General features: G+C 50.2%; 1 protein-coding gene across 1 annotated transcript in view; it reads right to left on the bottom strand.

Moving 5' to 3' along the window:
- Window positions 1-19,092, bottom strand: part of DOCK1 (dedicator of cytokinesis 1) — a 428,835-nt gene that overhangs the window by 15,841 nt on the left and 393,902 nt on the right. Inside the window, exons 41-47 of the mRNA XM_044916230.1 lie at window positions 15,675-15,816; window positions 15,462-15,540; window positions 13,840-13,924; window positions 10,740-10,826; window positions 7,706-7,882; window positions 6,620-6,703; window positions 1,450-1,587 (exon numbers count right to left, since the gene is read on the bottom strand). Of these exons, the coding sequence (XP_044772165.1) occupies window positions 1,450-1,587; window positions 6,620-6,703; window positions 7,706-7,882; window positions 10,740-10,826; window positions 13,840-13,924; window positions 15,462-15,540; window positions 15,675-15,816 (792 nt within the window). The remainder of the gene's footprint in view (window positions 1-1,449; window positions 1,588-6,619; window positions 6,704-7,705; window positions 7,883-10,739; window positions 10,827-13,839; window positions 13,925-15,461; window positions 15,541-15,674; window positions 15,817-19,092) is intronic.

Here is a 19,092-nt window from a genome sequence, read left to right as displayed (position 1 = left end):
TTCAAACTCCATCAGTGGCCGGAGTGACCTTGCATCCCCTTTTCCCCATCTGTACAATGAGGATGACCACAGTGCCTCCTTCGTAGTGTTAAGTGGAGAAGCCAGTTCATATTTGCAAAACACTTGGAAAGGTCCCTGGCATATGGTAAGCACTAAATTAGTGTTTGCTAAGGGAGCTAAATGTGTGAAAAAAAAAGAAGTGAGTTCAACAGCAAGAGCAACAGAGAACTGTAGAGAATGGCAGACAGATGGAATTGGGCCGAAAAAGGACCCAAAATGGTGCCCTACATTGGACACCTGGTTCTTCAGGAAGGACAGAAAAGTGTCGTGCGATGTGAGAAGCAGAGTACCTTCTACAGCATGCCTTTGGTTTGCAGGAAGGTGGAAACCTTGTGCACCCTCACCCCCTTCATGCCAAGGGCTGGGATTCTAGATCGGAAGCCTCACTGCCTCTTTTTGTCACACTGTTGCTTCCCTCCAAACAACAGGGAAAGGGGGCCTTGAGTCATCTGCTGTGTCTGACATTTCCAGAGTCCAGGGACAGTCAAAGTTAGGAACCACCAAGGCTCCCAGAGACCACAGGGCTCACACTGCCAGATACTTTGCCTCATTACATATCACAAGCCACACTTTTATCACGATTTTGATCCCAGCCCCCACTCAGAAACTTCCACAAACTCTTGGCAAAAGCCCAGTTCTGCCCTTCATCCAGAGCAAAGCCTCCTGCCCCACACCGCGCCAATCCAGGCTCTTGGAGGCTGGGCACCTTCCCAGCTTTTCCTATGATTTCTCTTCTTTCCAAGACATGTCTACGTCTGCACGGCCTCCGGCCTGCCATTCGAATTCTGGCCTCCCAGCCTTTGCTGGGTGAACCCTTCCTCCCCACCTCCTCCCCGACTGTCTCCAGCTTACCTTTCTTGGCCCAGACCAATGACCACTCCTTTAAGACATAAGTCTTTGCTAACAATTTCAGATCTCAGTAAACCATAGCGACTCTCTCCAATGACTGACTTTGGACTGGACTTAGGCGTCAGCTCTGCCTTAGGACATCATGAGTTCTGGTGCCCTGTGTGTTACCTAACCCTCTGTATGTGGTGTATGGCTGGAGATGTGGCCTCTACGGCCAGCCGAAGTTGAGTCCCATGGGCCTCTGGGTGGTTTTTCTGTTGCCCCACCACATTAAGGACAGACTGTGTTCACAGCAGGGGAACAGGGCGTTTGGTGATCAAGCAAACTCATGAACGCTTACTCACCCTGACACTTCCAATTATTGAAAGGAGCTTGCTGGCTTACTGACGATGGACTTCCGAGGGGGCCGAGGTCCTTCAAATCCCACTTCCCCAGTAGGCATCACACATACATCTTACTCACCCTGCTTGTGAGCCTGTCACAGTTGGACAACTGAACGCAAAGACACCCATCTCCCCTTCTGCAAGGCTACCCACTTACCATGGTTCGGACACCATATTGCTTTTCCACTTTTTCCTTTAGCTGTTTGAAACAGGCTTCCATTCTCTCATGAAATGGCCTCAGTGCTTCTGTGACTTTGTCTCCATGAATCCTGATCCCTTCAGCCAAAAACGGAATCTGAAAAACATAGCAGTCAACACTCCTTATTTCCTGGTTAATGGTCTAGAGAGAGCTGCGCACACCAGGCAGAAAGTGACACTGTGTGCAAAATCCAACTGCTTTGTTTCCAAATCAAACCGTGAATCAAAGTCATCAGCAGGCACATGACCCCCAACGACCAAAATGTTCAAATTACAATCATTTGTGTTTTAAATTGGACACGTCTCGTGCAGTGCTCAGCGCACGATGGCCACTCAGTAACTTGCCTGATTCCCATTGGCCGACCAATCCTAGAATAGACTCATCTGTGCTTTCCTCGTGAATTGGGGAAGAACTGCAGTTTGAATCTATTTAGCTGTAACTTGATCTATTAGCAAAGGGTCGTGTCACAGTGCAAAGATTTTTTTTTTTCTTTTTTAGCCCAGAATATTGCCTCTCTAGGCAATTGAGAACCCTATTCTAAAACTTAAAAATCTAATTACGCGTGATCTATAGTCCTGAAGGATCTTCTTATTTGGAAAGGAAAACCAAATTTATTCTTCCTTAAAACTAAAAATAATCATTTCTCTGCCAACACTGCTGTCACAAAATATCCATGCCAACACTGCACTCCCAAGCGCGGAGATGGAGCTGACCTTTAAAAGCATCGCAGGGAGACATTTTCATTCCCCAGCCCCAGAGACCCTCTAGCATCACTGCTGTTGGGGGCTGGAGGGGGTTCCAAGGAGGGCTTTCTTTCCCCAGCTTCTGCTTTCCCCCAGCGCTCGGACCAAGAGTTAGACATTCTTCAGTGCAATCAAGCTAAGAGGCTTCCTCTTAATAATTTATAATTAAATCAAAATACTGATTAAAAACAGATTTCCCTAATATGACAGAACACCAACCTAAATGAGCAGATTTATTAGGAAGCAGGATATAAGTACACAATTGAATTTCATGTGAACAAATCCGAGAAATCTTACCAAGATGAATCAATGCATAAAATGTATTTGGTTGCCATTTAGAGCAGACAGCTGTTGCCTCTTGTGGTCTCCAGGGAAAGACGAAAGAAGTGAGGGCTCCCATGTCACAGCCCACCCAGCCTGCCCTTGGGCTGCACGGGCACAAAGCTTGTTTCGCTCACAGTTGGGCCTACCCCCAAGGTTTGGGCCAGGCATCCCTTTGTGGCCAGTTACAGGGTGCATGCAGGTGAGCCTTCACAATGGATGAGATGTTTTAATATTCCGTATGAATTACTCTTGCAGATGGCAGCATCCCCAGAGCTAGCCGCAGTGTGGTCAGGTTCAACGGTAGAAAATGCTCACATTAATCCTTTTGCTTCCTGAGTTCTGCCCTGGGGCACGGCACAGGCAGGCTGGGGACAACTTTTGGTGGGATGGTAAACGTGTTGGATCTATTTGGGTACGGAGGCCAGTATGGGGGGGGCTGTCTCAAGGTTGAGACACAGCCGCTTGAGATCTTGCAAGCATTTTTCTGTAGAATGGACCTTTTCCCAAATATACAAAATGCAGTCTAAATGTCTCTCCTTTTTTTTGTTGGTTTGATTAAAAGCCTTCATTGGCCAGATTCTTTGACCTCAAAGAAGCTACTTGCTGGACTAAAGTTAAGACCATTTGGTTTAAGTCCCTGGGGCTGCGTGAACTGCAATTTGGCAGGTGAAATTTAGGGGGTATGAGAATTGACCACTTCAACAGGTCCCTGACGTTGTCAGATACAACCTTCTTCTAGGATGGGATCTGGCCTCTGTTCTACGTCTGCCTGGGGCTGAGCCACAGCTCTGCATGAAAAGATGCTCTGTGTAAACACTCCAACATATTGGGTGCTTAACATACAAACACGAGCCATGGAACGAGGCCTGAAGTGATCTTTGGGGACCCTGTGGTTCAGTGGGTTCCAACCTGGATGAGCATCAGAATCTCCCAGGCAGGTTCCTGAACCCCACCCTGGAACCCTGATTTGCTCTGGGGTAGATCCCAGGAATCTGCATTTCTTAAAAGTTGCCCAGAGCAAGGAGAGGGGAGAGGACATCCCCAAAGTCACACCTTGGGTTGTTCAAAATGAGCACGCAGCCTGCTCTCCAAAGACGCCCTCCTGAACAGCAGTGATGCATGTGAAATTCGCTCCTGTGGGTTCCCTGCACAAATGCATGGGCTACCAACAGCACAGAACATTAGGAGGCACTGCTCAGCGCTCCAGGCACACCAACCCCGAGGACAACGGTCATGCCTGCATCAGCTGGGGATGACGAGTGAGTTTTGTCTTTCATCTCTGTGCATTTCAAAAGAGACATATGCACACAACACAGCAGTGTGGTAGGAGTCTGTACAGATTCATCTTTTGGGCATTGGTGGGGATGCTCAATAAAATAGCTGCATTTGGGGAAGGATGGAGCCGTGCCTTTGAGGAAGGGGCTGGAGCTCAGTCTGAGCTGGTGTCCGCTGTAAAACTAGAGGGGGCCCCATGCGACTGCAGCCACAGGCTCCCAGCTGGGAGGAGCAGGTCAGCACCATCCTGGTTTGGGGATGGCAAGAGCAGAGCCAAGAGCTGCCTGGGACTTAACAACCCGCCTTCACAAACGATTTCAGCATCGAAATGTGCTTATTGCATATCAGTGATGGAAACTCTGCCAACAAGTCCTTGGGATTCCCCAGAGGAAACCTCACTCTGCCCTGATGCAGTTTCCAGAAAAAACCAAACCAAACAAACTAACAAACGAAAACAGAAGACAGCATCCTGATAACCCCAAACTTATTTTTAATGACCATATGACTCAATCACTGATACTAAAATACGGGTTTGCAAACATTTGCAAATGAAAGGGACATCACAGGTAATGTTTTGAATATGTATTTTTCATCACTCTTTGATTTAATGAAGTTGCTAGAAAATGGATTCTATCAGCTTTCCTGTGAGCTGCTTTAAAATTCATCCTTTAGTATAGTTATTAGGGGTGATGGACATAGCGTTGACATAAAGTTCTCTCTGGGGAACAAATTATTTTCCTCTGTAGGACTTGAAACTCTTAAAATCCAATTTGCTGTAAAAGCTTACAAGAAAAAAAAAAATCAATACAACTTTTGCAGACCAAACTAGTTTTTGTGTGGCAATGATTTTAAACCTTCAATGGAGTTGGAATTTTGTACCCTTTGGTTTCTACATCTAAAATGGAATCATTCAGACTTTTAAACTCTCTCTCTTTTTGGAAACAGAGGGAGACGGTCTACATGAGGCTTACATTCCATGCGGAGAACCGTCCTTGGCCACTGAGCCAGCCCCCAGGGTTTGTTATCACAGAATAATTCTAATGCAAACAGATGTCTAGAGATTTGTGGCCAAGTCACACCCAGGAGGATGGCGATTGTAAAAAAACCAAAGCAAAACAAAACCAGAAACTGACAAGTGTTGACAAGGAGGTGGAGGATGTGGCTCCTCAAAAGATTAAAAAATAGAATTACCGTTTGATCCAGAAATCCCACTTCTGGGAATACGCCCAAAAGAACTGAAAGCAGGAAAATGAACAGACACGTGTGCGGCCATGTTCGCAGACAAGCAGTGGAAGGAACCTAAGTGTCCACAGATGGATGAATGGACAAACAAAGTGTGGTCCATCCACACAATGGAATATTATTTAGCCCAAAAAGGAAGGAAATTCTGACTCAGGCTACAACACGGATGAACCCTGAAGACACTGTACTCAGTGAAATAAACCAGTCACAGAAGCCATATGACTTTACCGTATGACTCTACTTACGTGAAGTACCTGGAACGATCAAGTTCATAGAGACAGACGGTGGAATGGTGGTTTCCAAGGGTGGGGAGAATGGAGAGTTGGTGCAGAGATTTTTGGCAAGATGGGAAAGTTCTGGAGATGCATGGAGGGGATGGTCGCACAACAATGTGAACGTGCTTAATGCCCCTGATCTGTACTCCAAATTGGTTAAGATGTTACATTCTATGTTATGTCTATCTTAGTACCACGGAATATACATAGATTGGAAGTGGGCTTGAAACCAAAGTTCAGCCCCACTCCACCCTACCAGGTCACACTGGTCAACGTGCTGTTGATAATGGAGAAGCCACTGGGGTGAGGCTCTGGGAAGGCCAGGGTCAAAGTGTCTCTTCAGAGGAACAGCCTCACCTACGTCAGGGCCCCAATGGCAGCCTGGGACCCCCTGGCTCAGTGGAATGGCCTGGGGTACACTGCCGCCAGGCACAGGGTGACCCCGGCCTCCACCTCCCTCAGCTCTCTGTGTGGGGATTAGATCAGACAGCACCCTCCTCCCCTCCCACACGAGAAAACAAAGCCCAAAACAGTGAGCTGTCCTCAGGACGGAGCAGGTTAGGCAGAGCTCCAGGAGAACCAGGTCTTGATGTCCCCTCCACCACCAGGCTCACAGAGGCTCTAAGACGCAGACCATGTGAACTAAACAAGTCACTTCCAACTGGACACGAGACGCCCTCCGGACCATGTCCTTCTAACAGCACGTCCCTCTAAGGGAAGACTCAGCGGCCTCAGGAGCATGACTATAGACACACCATAATACACAGAATTACAGCTGGGAAAACACAGATGTGGATGCCCCCAACCCTGGCCACCACCAGGGAGAACGTGGGGGGGGGCGGGGCACTCTGCCGTGGCCCACCGACGCCTCCCACACGGATGGCACTGACATGAGCGCCTTTCCCACGACAGGCTAGAGCCAGGCTCTCGAAGACATCACAGTTCTCACCTTGCCTCTGATATTGTCAATACCAGACAGAGATCTGCCGGCAGAGACAGACCAGGCTCATTGGCAAGAGAGGACGTCCTGTGTGTGCAACTTCATGACCACAGCCAAGGAGCTGAGTTAATCACGGCAGTGGGGGTGGTTCATCTGGGGACACACGTGGCTACATGCACTGTGGCGGATGTCCCAGGCCCCCGTGCCGGCCAGCATGCATGCTGAGATGGCCCAGGCGGACGTGGGTCTAGCCTCGGATGTGGGTCTAGCCTCAGATGTGGGTCTAGCCTCCCCACTCCAGGCCTGCAAGGCTGCCATCACACACTTACCTGCCACGCAATGAGGTCCTTGAGCTTCTCAATCTTTTCATGGGCCTCTGGGTGCTCCTGCAGGTACCGCTCTGTAAAGAAGGCCTGGTGGAGACAGGAAGGGCCCCTCAGTACACTGCTTCCCCAGCACCATTTCTGCACACTGACTGTGCACCAGACCCGGGGATAGAGCCATGTGTAAAACAGACCCACCCCTAGGGGATGGACCCTCCCCAGCACTCAGGGCTAAAGGTCTGGTTAGCTCAAACACAACAGATGGAGTGAATGGGCAGCCAGGAGGGGCATTTAGGGTGGCACCTCTGTCCTTGGAATCCAGCAAAGACACAGCTGACCTGGATGACTCAGTCCGCTGGGTGGCAGCTCCCTGGTGGCTCACATGCCCTGACTCCCACCCTGCACCCCGCCCCGGGCCAGTCCTACACCTAAAGGCGGCTTACAACAGAGAGCTATCTCTCGGTCCAGGGCAATGACTCCTCCTGGCCTGCTCTCCACCTCAGCTCTTACCCTGTCTGGACAGGGGCTCAGCAAGCTTTTCTGTGAAGGGCTTCAATGTTGCCATTGTTCTATCAGGAAAACAGCCACAGACACTAAGTAATAAATGGTCACGGCCGAGTTCCAAACTTGATATCAAAAACAGAGAGCAGACCGTAGCGCAGACCCCTGGTCTAGATCACACCCACGTCCTTCCGCTTCTGCCCCTTCCCACTAAGAGATTTTCCGGGGAGACCAGCTGGCCTGCTCCCCGTACCCACCATGCCTACCTATCCCAAATGTTCTAATTCTTTTGTCTTTCACTACAACTGTATCTCTTGGCCTTTCATGATCCCAGGACTCTTGAGAGCCACCTGAGGGCAGCGCCACAGAGCTCCGTCAGCCCAACCTGCAGGGACGATGCCCAGGGGAGCCATGCCTGGGGTCGGGCCTTGACCTTCCGCAGCTGGCAGGAGCCACCTCTAGGCGGTCCCAGCCTTGGCTCAGCCCCGGCTGAGATCGGCCAGTGAGACCAGCGTAGTTTCTGGGCTGGAAGATACATGTCTGGAGACAGTCTGTCCCAGGACAGGGCGGTACCACCGGCATGTCACGTGCCTTCTCGTAATTCGCGAAGCCTCCCATGACGGCAGGGTCCACGATGCCGTTCAGGAGCATAGAGAGGGGGTTGATGGGGAGGCTGGGGTCGTCCAGGTGCTGCCGTACCATGCTGTTCATCTTGTCGTTGGTCAGCTGCATGGTCTCGATGGCGTTCTCCAGGGGACTGATCTCCACCTGCGGGGAAGGAAGGAGATGTGACTCCAGGCCATCTGCTGCGTCCATGCACCTGGGTCCTCTGTTCATTGTCCGGCCCGTGGGACCTTGCCAGAAGAGAAGCATTTCCAAGGGGGGGCCAGGCTTCCTATTCCTCCAGTGCACCTTTCTTCCCAGGGGGGTTTTCGGGGGTGTTTCTTATCTCCCAAACAAGAGCAGCTGGGTATTTTAGTATCATTGTGCATTTCCAATAGGTGTGGCCCTCACATGCAAATTCCAAAGGGGTAACGCAAGGCTGTCTGTCTCTGAGAGGTGTGTGTGTGTGTGTGTGTGTGCATGCATACACATGTGGTCTGCTTCTTTTAAACTGGGTAAGATTTTGGATGCCTGCACGGCTCAGTTGGTTAAGCGTTTGCCTTCGGCTCAGGTGAGGACCCCGAGATCCTGGGATCCAGTCCCGCATCGGGCTCCCTGCTCGGCGGGGGGTCTGCTTCTCCCTCTCCCTCTGCTGCTCCCCCCGCCCCCACCCCACTTGTGCTCTCTGGCTCTTTCTGATCAAAAAAAAAAAAAAAAACCTAAAAAAAAAAAAAAAAAAAGGGCAAGATTTTAAGGAGCAATCCATCCGGGTCCCTGAGGCTGGAGGCCCAGGCACTTTGTAAGACCGCTGTACCTGCTTGGTCAGGGAAGGGCCCTCCTCCCCACATGAGACCGCACTCTCTCTCATGAAGGGAGAGTTCCACCACCCAGGGAGAGCACGTCACCGCTGCCAATGGACCTCCCAGGCCTCATCGGAAGGGCTGCCACTGGTCAGCCGGACCCCGTGCAGGAGGCAGGGCACCACCACCCAGCCTGCAACTGCCCTCCTTTCTCTGGGGCCCCAAAGCTCCCTGCAAGGCCCAGCCAGGCACGCCTCTCTGGCTCAGCCCTAAGGTACGAAAACATGGCCGGGTTTAAAACAACAGCAACCCCTTCCCACCAGGCCTCACTCTGATAGATGCTGGGCTGGGCCACAAAGCCACGTCCAGGGGTCATCTCAACACACGATCCTTTCCGTCCTCCCAAAGGAGATGGCAGGGGTCCCTACCCGTGCCTGGGAACCCCAGGGTGTCTGTAGCAAGGGACAAAGCAGAGCAGCCTGCTTTTGTCCTGCTGCAGCCTCTGGGGGTTGTCTGTCGGGCAAAGGGGAGCAGGGGGAGCAGAGACTCGAGAACGGACAACTCTGCTCACGGCTGGCCCCAGGTTCTAGAGCGACGCTTGGAGTCACCGTGGGGAAGCCACCTGCTCCGCCCGGCCCCTAGCTGGCCCCACGCCCGATCAGTGTGTACTGCAGGACTGCTGCTCCCACGTGGTCCCACGAGGTCCCTGGCGGGCCCAGAGCCTGGAGCGCAGCATCCCAGGCACACACCTACACCAAATCCACACTCCAGGGCAGTACTCCGTTTTAACTGACTGCTAACTCCCTGCTGCTGATCCCATCTGCCTCAAGAAAGGAGAGTTTCCTCTTTTCATCCAACAAGAGGGCTGGCTGCCACCCCGGGGCATCCCACGGCGGCCTGTCCCGGGAGGCGCGCACAAGGGGAGGGGTGCCGAGAGCAGCCCTCGGTTACGCGCTCTGGGATTATTCAGCTTCCAGCCCCTTAGTTTGTTACAAATGGCAAACAGTGCTGATGGCAGAACCACATCTTCACAGAAAGTCAGGGCTCACCCCTCTCCACCTCTGAGCTCTTAAGCTCCTTCCTCTCGAAATCTGGCTGGCTCACGAAATCCCGGATTACTGAGGGCTTTGGGCAGAGGCTCATTAGGAAGATTAGTGCCTGTTTACTCGAAGTCTCCCCACTCCACCCTCTCACACACGTACATCCATCACCAGCTCTAAATGGTGCCAGCAAAGGCTTGCATTTCTGCCACCTGCCACGTACTTTCTGAGCCCTCCATCCATCGGGGCTGCCTGGGTGCTAGGGGGGCATGGAGCAGGCGCTCCCAGAGCAGAGAACGCAAGTGCCCAAGGCAGGGACAGGCACAGAGACCCAGGGCTTCAGAGAAGCAGGAGGGGGACCTGGGATGTGGGGAGCAGATGTGGCCCCGAGCTCAGATGGGCATGGATGACAGACAAGAGAGGAAACAGGGCTGGAAAGAGAGGTTCCAGGCAGGTTCAGGAACCAAATCAGGAGTTTCCAAGGGGACTCACTGTAAACTAAATGGGAGGCACCACCCCTCTGGATAAGATCCTGCTGGCTGAACACAAAAGGCATTGAGACACACGAATCAACATACATATTTCAATCAGATCTCTTTATACCACTCCCTGATACTTCTGTGTATTCAGTAAGAATCTGCCGCCCAACTCCGGTTCACATAGATGAAACTGTCCCATAGCTCACCACTGAGGCAAAGCAAAGTTTAGCTAATGAGATGCGAGTCATTATTTCTTTAAAAAAGTGCCAGTGAAGGGTATATTCTCAAGCTATTTTTACTTGAAATGAGCAAGTACTATTAATCAAGTTGTTTGTCATGTAAATGGCAATAAAAGCATCAGGAAGAAAGATCTTAAAAAGTGTATGTAAATTGGAACTTGTCTTAAACTTTTCATTTAGTTAACAGAAAGAGCTTTCAAAACAGCACAGCGATGACTAGATTTAAATATTTTGTGAGAAGAAAGGAAATCTTAATTCTGGTTTTCTTGTCAGCCAGCTCTGGTTGTGATTACACAGCATTTCTACGACAATATTTGTGGACCGGGAGAGTTGATGCCCCAGGGAACACGCAGGGTGATGATGGGTTAAGTCTTGTCTGACCTGGGGTCCCAGTGTGCGCGCCGCACCCTGTAACAGAGGGGAAAACACAATGCCTTCTGCGGCGGGGAGGGGGGGATCCTTACCATGAAAACAGATTTGACCTCAAACCACCTTAAAATTCCAGGTAATTTGTACGCCGTGGTGTATATGGTTCTCTCGATCCACATGTTCTGCAAAGGGAACACACACACGGTACACGTCAGGAGAAGATTGTCAGCAGGTGGACAGCTTCTGCCCTAACGGGGACTGGCCACTCTCTGTGAGGTGGGTCCTCCAGGAGGACGGGTCTCCCTGGGAGGAGTTGCATGCGGCCCTTTTGTGTGCCGTGCCGTGCTCTGCCTGTGAGTCAGACGGTCACACGAGACACAGCAGTGTCCCCTGCTTTTGCTGGCCAATGGTGCCAGCCTCCCTGGCATGTGGCAAAGAAAATACAACAGGAGAGTCAGGGAGAATTCCATATGTCAAAACCAGGGAAGTTCCCTCTGAGCAAAAGGATTTTTGAAGAGGCTCCAAGGAGTTCTTTGTTGGCCTGACTTTGGGTTCAACAGAAACCCAAAGGTGGAAAGGCATTAAGGAAAACCGGGTTTCCTGTAAGTGACCGCTCACATTCTGATACGGATCAGTCAGTATTTTAGGCTTCAATTTGTTTCTTGCACAACTGATCTCTATTCCCATTAGAAAATAAAGATGTGGAAAAATCACCCACCACCCAGAGATGGTAACTTAAACATTTCAGTATCTGTTGTTCAAGACTTCTTTACTAAGCATTAAAAAGCATGTAGATGCATATTTTCAATAAAATACCATTTTATAATCCATATTCTTCATAGAACAGAACACTATGTGTGGCGGGAAACTGCTTCAAGCCAATGAGCGTCACCCCTCTGCGCCCTCAGGCTGTGCGGAAGCCCGTGGCGAGCTAACAAGCGGGGACTCTTTGCCCACCTGTTCCTGCCCAGTGTCAGCTTCCGGCCACCCTCTCCCTGTCCTGGGTCATACTGGGCCGTGCAGGTGTGTTGGGAGTGGTCCGGGCACAGTGGACTGTCAGCAATTCCAGGGAGCCGCACTGGATCTTAGAGAGGCATCCATCCCCCACTTCTGAGGCTCCGGAGGGGAGAAGGAAGGGGACCCGGCCGAGGCCTCCTGTCTCCCCAGCTAGAGCTTTTTGCCCCAGGAGGAGGCTCCCCCAGGGGCTTGCCAGAGAAAAGAGCAATGTACCCTTTCAGAGCACTGGGACCGCACCTGCAGGGTCTCCCCAGAGGCCAACACGGCCCGAGCAGGGGCCCTGGGCTCCACCGAGGGCTTTCTGGACAACCAACGCCGGCTGACTCAGGCACTATCTCTCTGTCTCCTTCCTCCTCAGCTGCTCCTGGGCCCCAGGGCTTCACCCCTTGCTGAGCGACCACGCTGAGTGCTCAGGCTGGCCGGGCAGCCCCTGCAGCATCCCGTCTGCAGGGCCAGGCCACCTGCAACAGGGCCGAGCCCAGCTTCCCATTGCTGCAAAAAGCCCCACGCTTATCTGGAAGCTTTAGGCTTTGTCAGGCATGTGAAGGACTAAATCCCGTGGCTTCTGAAAGCCTCATCCAAGTGCGAGGGCCTAACGGGGCCATTAGGGGATTTCAGGGCCATTTAGAAGAAGCACAGCCTCCGAGGCTTAGTGCAGCCCCAAACGTCAGGGGTCTCGGTTATTCTTAGCTCTGCCCCAAATGGCTGCACCCCCGTTGGCAATTTGCTTGACCTCCTTGCGTCTCTTTCTTTATGATATGAGAATATACACAGCTGCCAGATGCGAGATGTGTGAGGGAAATTCAAGAACTGCCTATAAATCCCACAGTCCAGAGACGCTATATAAACGGTCATGTTGTTGCCACAAGAGACCGCTCAGAAAGCCGCCCCCTTCGCGCTGCTGTCTTGTCCCCTCCCGCACTATTACAGACAACACTGCAGGGACCAGTTACCAAGTAGGGTATCCTGGGATGCTGGCATTAGCCAAGAAATAGGGTCTTCGTTTTGAGACAAGCAGTGTGGGAAGTGGGAAAGACTACAGTTCCCGGAATACAAGCTCACAGCAGACACCTAGGAGATGGCTCAGGCAGGAAGGGCCTTCAGCACTGTGACTGGAGACTCTCAGGCCCCGCCCTGAGGATCAGAAGATTACAGGAAACGGAGAGCTTCAAGGGGAAGCTGGACAGAAGCACTGTGGCTGGAAGTGCCCCAAACTTCACTCTGGGTCAGGTCACCTTTGATCTTCTGCACCCCCAGACAATTCCCGACTATAGGCAAGGGGATGCAGTCCCCAGCAGAGCTGCTGGTCCTCCTTGGGGGTCCTCGCGGCTAGTAGGTCCTGGAAACACGGGCCTATCTAGGGATTCCCAGAGGACGTTTGCAGGGCAGAAGGAGGGAGAAATATTAACATTTTTAAAAACTGTGCTTTATTGCAAAGAATTGATTTATTCTTTGCAAATGGAAACCATTAAACCAGTTGTATGTATATTTTTTAAAAAGCTGCAAAAACTTTCGTTAATATTTCTACGACTAATGCAGGGGACAACGTATGATAACCCTTTTTGGTTGGCTGTCACAACTGGGGAGGTGCTACCGGCGTCTAATGGGGAGAGGGTCAGGGATGCTGCTCAATACCCTCTGAGGCATAGGGCGGCTCCATCACAGAGAATCACCCAGCCCGTGACCCCGTGGCGCCCAGGAGCACCTGCTCTGGTGCCCTGAGCCTCAGGGAAATTCAGGCGCTGGACAGTGAGCGTCTGGGTCTCTGCCCTGCTCACCTCTGGCTGCTTGTCATCAGCAGAAAGCCCCTGAAGTGCTCGGTCCCTCTGTGTGCCTATCTGTATTAGACACACCAGTAGGGTGCTCGGGGGCCCGGGACCCAGAGGGAGACGACTCAGAGAAGCTGAGGAAGGAGGCGAGTATGCCTGGAGGATAAGAAGCAGGGTCTCAGCACTCGGCCCCTGCTGCTAGCACCTTAAGGCCTCAGCGACATCCTCTGTGAGATGTTCGCCCTTCACTACAGTTGAAGGGGTTAGGATTTGGTATTTGGATTTCTGCACACAAGGCACAAACGCATCTAATATGCCCTGTGGTCGCCTCTGAGGCTGGTTTTCCACAGGTAGTGTTGCTGGTGGTAAAAGAGTTCTTTGGGGGTTTTTTGGTTGTTGTTTTTTTTACCGCAAATTCATTGTCTGGGTTTTTCTCTCCCTTGCGGATCGGCCGAGAATATTCAAATCGCTGGACCTCGTTCACCCTATAAAAACTGTAGAGAGACAGACAAATCGTTAGACATTTAACCCCAAAGCAGCCGATATGCTTTTAGACGTGGGGTCTGGCCTCCTGATAGGTCCCTGCGTCCCTTAAAATATCCCCAGCCTTGACCCTGAGCGACAGCTGTGGCTTTCTCTCCCCGCCAGCCTCGGGAGAGAGATGCTGGCAGATGGAAACGTTACCTTGAGTTTGTGCCTCTTCCCTGTCCCTGCAAACCCTCAGGGGAGAAGAGACCTGGAGTAAGGGCGAAGCAGGCACACGCAGAGAGAAGGTGAAGCGAAGGAGAGCGGCAACAGGACTGCGTCCCCCACTCCTGTGTTTACTACTTCAAAATCTTCATTTCTTTTATCAGTTTAATTCAGTGATTCAACAGTTTATTAAAAGAACCTAATAACATTTTTATTAAATTTTTAAAAAACTATGTGTTTATTGTTTTTATAAAGACCTTATATGCCTTAGTTTCAGCTCTACAGAAGGCAGAGTCTGTAACCACAAAGGGTGGCACACACGGCAAGTGTGTACTTTCTTTCCCTGGGGAAGGGGTGGGTGGCACGCATAAGCCAGAGGCAGACTCATTCCTCCTCAGCCCTGAAATGTCGGCCGCCTCCCCACGTCACAGCGAGATCGCCGAGCATCAGCTACGATTCGCTATTGGCTTTAACGCCTCTTCCTGAAACAAACTGTTGCAAAACTTGAAACAGGTGCCTTGTGAAAGCAATCGTTCATCAATAAACAGAGTCCTAGCTCACTTCCCATTATGGCTGATAAAAGGTTAAAGAAAGGAGAGTGAATTTTGAGGAAGAACACAACCCACCAAACTTCAGGATATGAAATAAGCAGATTCTGAGCATTACTAGGCCATGGAACAGGTTAATTTCTTAACCAGAACATGGATCACATAGAAAAGAAAATTCTTGACATCAAAGAAACATCCAAAGCAGACGGTCTCTACAGCATTGCTAGGTCAGGGGCAACTCAATGTAGAGGCATAAACCCTCAAATTCGGAGAGCCGACCAGTGAGTCTAAAAATCTGCCTCATAACCCTATGTTATATAATCGTGGTGTTGCAGGGGTCTAAGCGTTCTCCACCCAAAAAAGCAAATGACCCAATTCCTTTTCCTGCCTTACGGCATGCAAACACTCTGGTCCTCCTCCCCAGGTGTGGGGACTCAGAAATGCTGGGTTGGGGCTGGGCTGGAGCCCTGCTGAGAAGCTCTGCAGGGAACCCCCACCCTCCCCACCGCCAAGAAGGTCACAAGGAGACCAGAGTGCCCCCTCTGTCCTCTCGAGCTTTCCTCATCTCCCCACATCAGGAAAGGAATAGTTCTCAGCCGTCCAGCAACACACATTAACTTCTTCCTTCACTGTTTTGATGCTGCAAAGAATTTGCTTCCCTCGCTCTTCTAAGTAAACAGAAAGAGCATCTGGAAAGCTAATCAAAAGCTAAAACCCACCCTTTCAAGAGTGAAATTCTTAGCTCACAGCCCTTCACCGTCCTCACGGTGTGTAGGAGAAATGGGGTGCTTACCTTACAATCTGCTCCGACACAGGCCTGTGAAATTTCGGGGGCAGATCGAGTTTGGGCTTTACGGTGAAGCACTGAATATCTGAGGGCGAAGGGGGTTAAGGATCACCAGGAGGGGTGGACATCAGCCGTGACGGGGCCCCCAGGTCTACCCACCCACCCGGGCGCACAGCATGGTGATGGTGTCACGTTCCATAGGGTTGTCGGAAAGGATACACTGGCCAGGAGAGTTTTTAATATCGTCGCCTGGTGGAGATGTTGTCTTCATTTTCTCAGCATTCGGGAACTGAGTTAACAGCCGAGCTTCAAAATCTTCCCTGCGTTCATACTCTTTCCCTCGGTAAATGAAAACTTTCCCCTGGAAACAATGACATTCATTAAATACCACCACAGGGGAAGGCCAGGACCTGTGCATATACGAATGCACTGGTCTTCAAAATATGCTTGAGAGGTTTTTTGTTTTGTTTGAAGTCGCTGAATTGAAGAACAGCTTGTAATTGCACTGGCCGTTATTAATCAAGAAGGCACAGCCACGAGCCACATAAGTTAATAGTATTTAAGAAGCACTGAACACAACATTACTGAGGTCCGCTGATGTATTTCAGTCTTAACAGTAACAAACAATTAAAAAAAACAGGAAGAACCAAGTGAGCGATCGGGGTCCGCCTTCTAGTGGGCATGAGGTGCCCAGAGAGGGTAAAGGCATCAGGGCAAGTGGGTCCTGGTCTCCATGTTTTTCTTTTCGGGTAGGCCCTAATTAAATAGCTTTCATCCTCTGAGAGGAATTTAAGAGAGGACGACATTGAGGTGGGGCCTTAACGCTCAGAGCCTGAGCATGACGTTCTGAGCCATCTCCGACAGGACACAACCAAGGGAAGAGCTGAACCACAGGGAATGGGGTCGAGACCAAAGGAGAGAGGCGTGAGGGCCGTGGCCTCCCCGGGGCTGAGAGACTGGAGAGGGATGACAGGACTTCCCTCACTGCACGTCAGCCTCGTGTGGAGAATTACCCACTGGTGAGTGACAGGTAGAACATCAGAGTTCTCCTTCTAAAGGCTGGATTTTGTCCATCTTCAATGGCGCTTTGTCACCTCCATAAATCCCGAGTTGGAGAGTCCATTGGGGGGTGATTTTCGAGGGCGAGGTGACCTTGGGGTGGGTGTCAGGCTGGCGAGCATTCTTCCTTACACAGGCTGCCCTGTTGAGGCCATTTCTGTCTGGGTATGACACGGTCCCTCCCTAAATGTACCTCTAGGGAATTTTCTGATTCTAAGATATAACAGGTCTCTGTACCTTCACAGATTCAACAGTGTGTTCTGAGCTGTCTACTGAATCACAGAAAGGTGGCAATGGGTAGTATGATGCCACTGCGGGCTCCAGAGCCTTCTTCACCCCCTGCCTCCCAACATCCTGCCCGCCCCACCCTAGGGCTGTCTGATCCTAAAGGAAAACTGCAACAAGGAAAAGACACCACAGGATCCGAGAAATGGGAGGCTGGAGGCTGATGCTTTTCCTCATGGGATCTGTTGTTTCAATCAGGGGACCCTGAGCCAGAGGCCACAGACTGGCTGGCCACGAGTCAGATGCAGCCCTATTATCTGTCATGACCCCGGCCAGATGCCAGAGAGAAGGAGAGACAGACAGCCAGACAGGATAACATTCCACTGGCTATTTTTACACTTATCTCCTAGAGACTAAGTGTGAAGTCAAATTAAAATTTGTCTAATTAATGAATTTTCAAAAGATAAAGAGAGATCCTGTGGTACTCAATTTATTTCCTTCCCTAGCCCTGACTTATTCTGAGTCCCTATAAATCACTAAAGAAGGAACACTTTAAGAATTGAATATTTTTTTCACTTTGTGCTTAGGTATGTCTTAAAGTACCCATTACGGAAGAAAAATGTTCTCTTTCCCTAAAAAAATAATGTCAAGCAGAAACCAAAGTAATATGTAGTCTTAATTAGAAATATAAATACACAGTGTGGGCATCTTTTAAGGCTACATAAAGCCAAATATTTCAGAAATTCAGGAAGATTTAATGAATAACAGGTTACCATGAACTCGCATGCATTTATTATGCTTTACTCTAGAAGACATAATAATAAAATGTATATAAAGGCTTTAATAGAAAAACACTAGTAGGTTATAGATGAAAACACTACTGACATTTTCTAGAAATGTCAATCATTTTGCATTCTGAAGCAGTCCCTTCAAACGTGAAAATAAGGGGGAAATGTATATACAGTCAAAGATATTTATTCCTTGTAAGCACCATAAATATTAACATGAAGGCAAAACAAAACAAAACGAAAAAACCCACTGAGACCAATTCTTAAAGAAAAACAAAGCAAAAGGGACAGTCAGTTCTCAGAGGCATTAAACAGACAAACACTTCACCCGCTTTTCTGTAACTGCTAATGTCATTGTCAGATTGGCCCCTGACAGGTGATCTGTGAAGCATAATAAATATATTGCTATAGTCCCACGAAATTATTCAGGTGTGGTGGGGACATCAGTTCAATATTAATCAAGCCCGTTAAACTCTTCATTTGCACTTTGCATTTTGTCCTTCTGATGGGGAGATGACCCGGTGCAGTCCCTGAAGCACACGGCATGTGTGCCCTCCCAGCAGATGCCAGGCATCAACTGGCTCGGGGACTGCGACGTGCCTGCCCTGCCCCCAGCACATCAGGAAGCCAGGGCAGAGCCATGGTTAGTGGTCGTGAGTGACAGCACCATCCAGAGGGCCACATACAGGGTGTAATGCCTCAGCACAGCTCAGGTCCGCCACGATTTAGGGTCAGTCTCTCTGTTTCTTAGAGACACACATGGGGACACGCCTACAGATTCATATGTATTAATTGAAGCCTTCAACAACACCGACTCCAAGCTCCTAATATTCTTCAGCTGGGTTTTTTATTTAAAATAGAGTTAATTTCAAAAATCTTCCCTAATTTAGGGGAAGATTTATAACCTAATTTATAACCAAACGTCCCTATTCATTCTTTGGGAAGAAGACGTTCTCCAGAATCTGGGATTCTGACTGACCGCTGTCTTAGGCATGTCCTGTCACAGCTGCACGAGGAGAGGACCGACCAGCAGTGACAGGGCAGGGCTGATGCCCCAGTCACCCAGGATCCCGAGGGAGTGCATAAACCAACAGGTCACCTTCTGGAGCAGAGCAGGCCTGTGAGGCTCGCTTGCGGATGTCATATAAACAATGTCGGGTCCTCAGCAAGTAAGTCCTTCCTGCTGGTGGCACCATGAAGGGTGTCTCATCCTGTCAGGGTCTTCTGTGTAATCAGAACCACCAGGCCCAAAGGAACACACTCTGGGACAAGAAAAACCTCCTGACTGGATCTAACTGCCCCAGACAGCTGTGTTCTAGGCAAGAGACCACCTTCCCGGAAACCAGAGGAATCCCGCATGGTCTCCCAGCATAAGAGAAAACCATGTGTCTTAAAAAAAAATGTCATAAGAAATGACAGGAAATCATGACCCACTGGTCAATGGCAACCAAGAGAAACTTTAAACAATTCTACTAGTAGGTCAAACAGCATTTATTTACACGATTTCTCCTCTGGCCTCATGAGTGCTAGGGAATGGGCATCCGGCTGATGATCACGGTATTTCT

The sequence above is a fragment of the Neomonachus schauinslandi genome, chromosome 6 (genome assembly GCF_002201575.2).
Source record: "Neomonachus schauinslandi chromosome 6, ASM220157v2, whole genome shotgun sequence".
In the NCBI taxonomy this organism is placed as follows: domain Eukaryota; kingdom Metazoa; phylum Chordata; class Mammalia; order Carnivora; family Phocidae; genus Neomonachus; species Neomonachus schauinslandi.
This window is presented reverse-complemented; position numbering and strand designations above follow the sequence as displayed.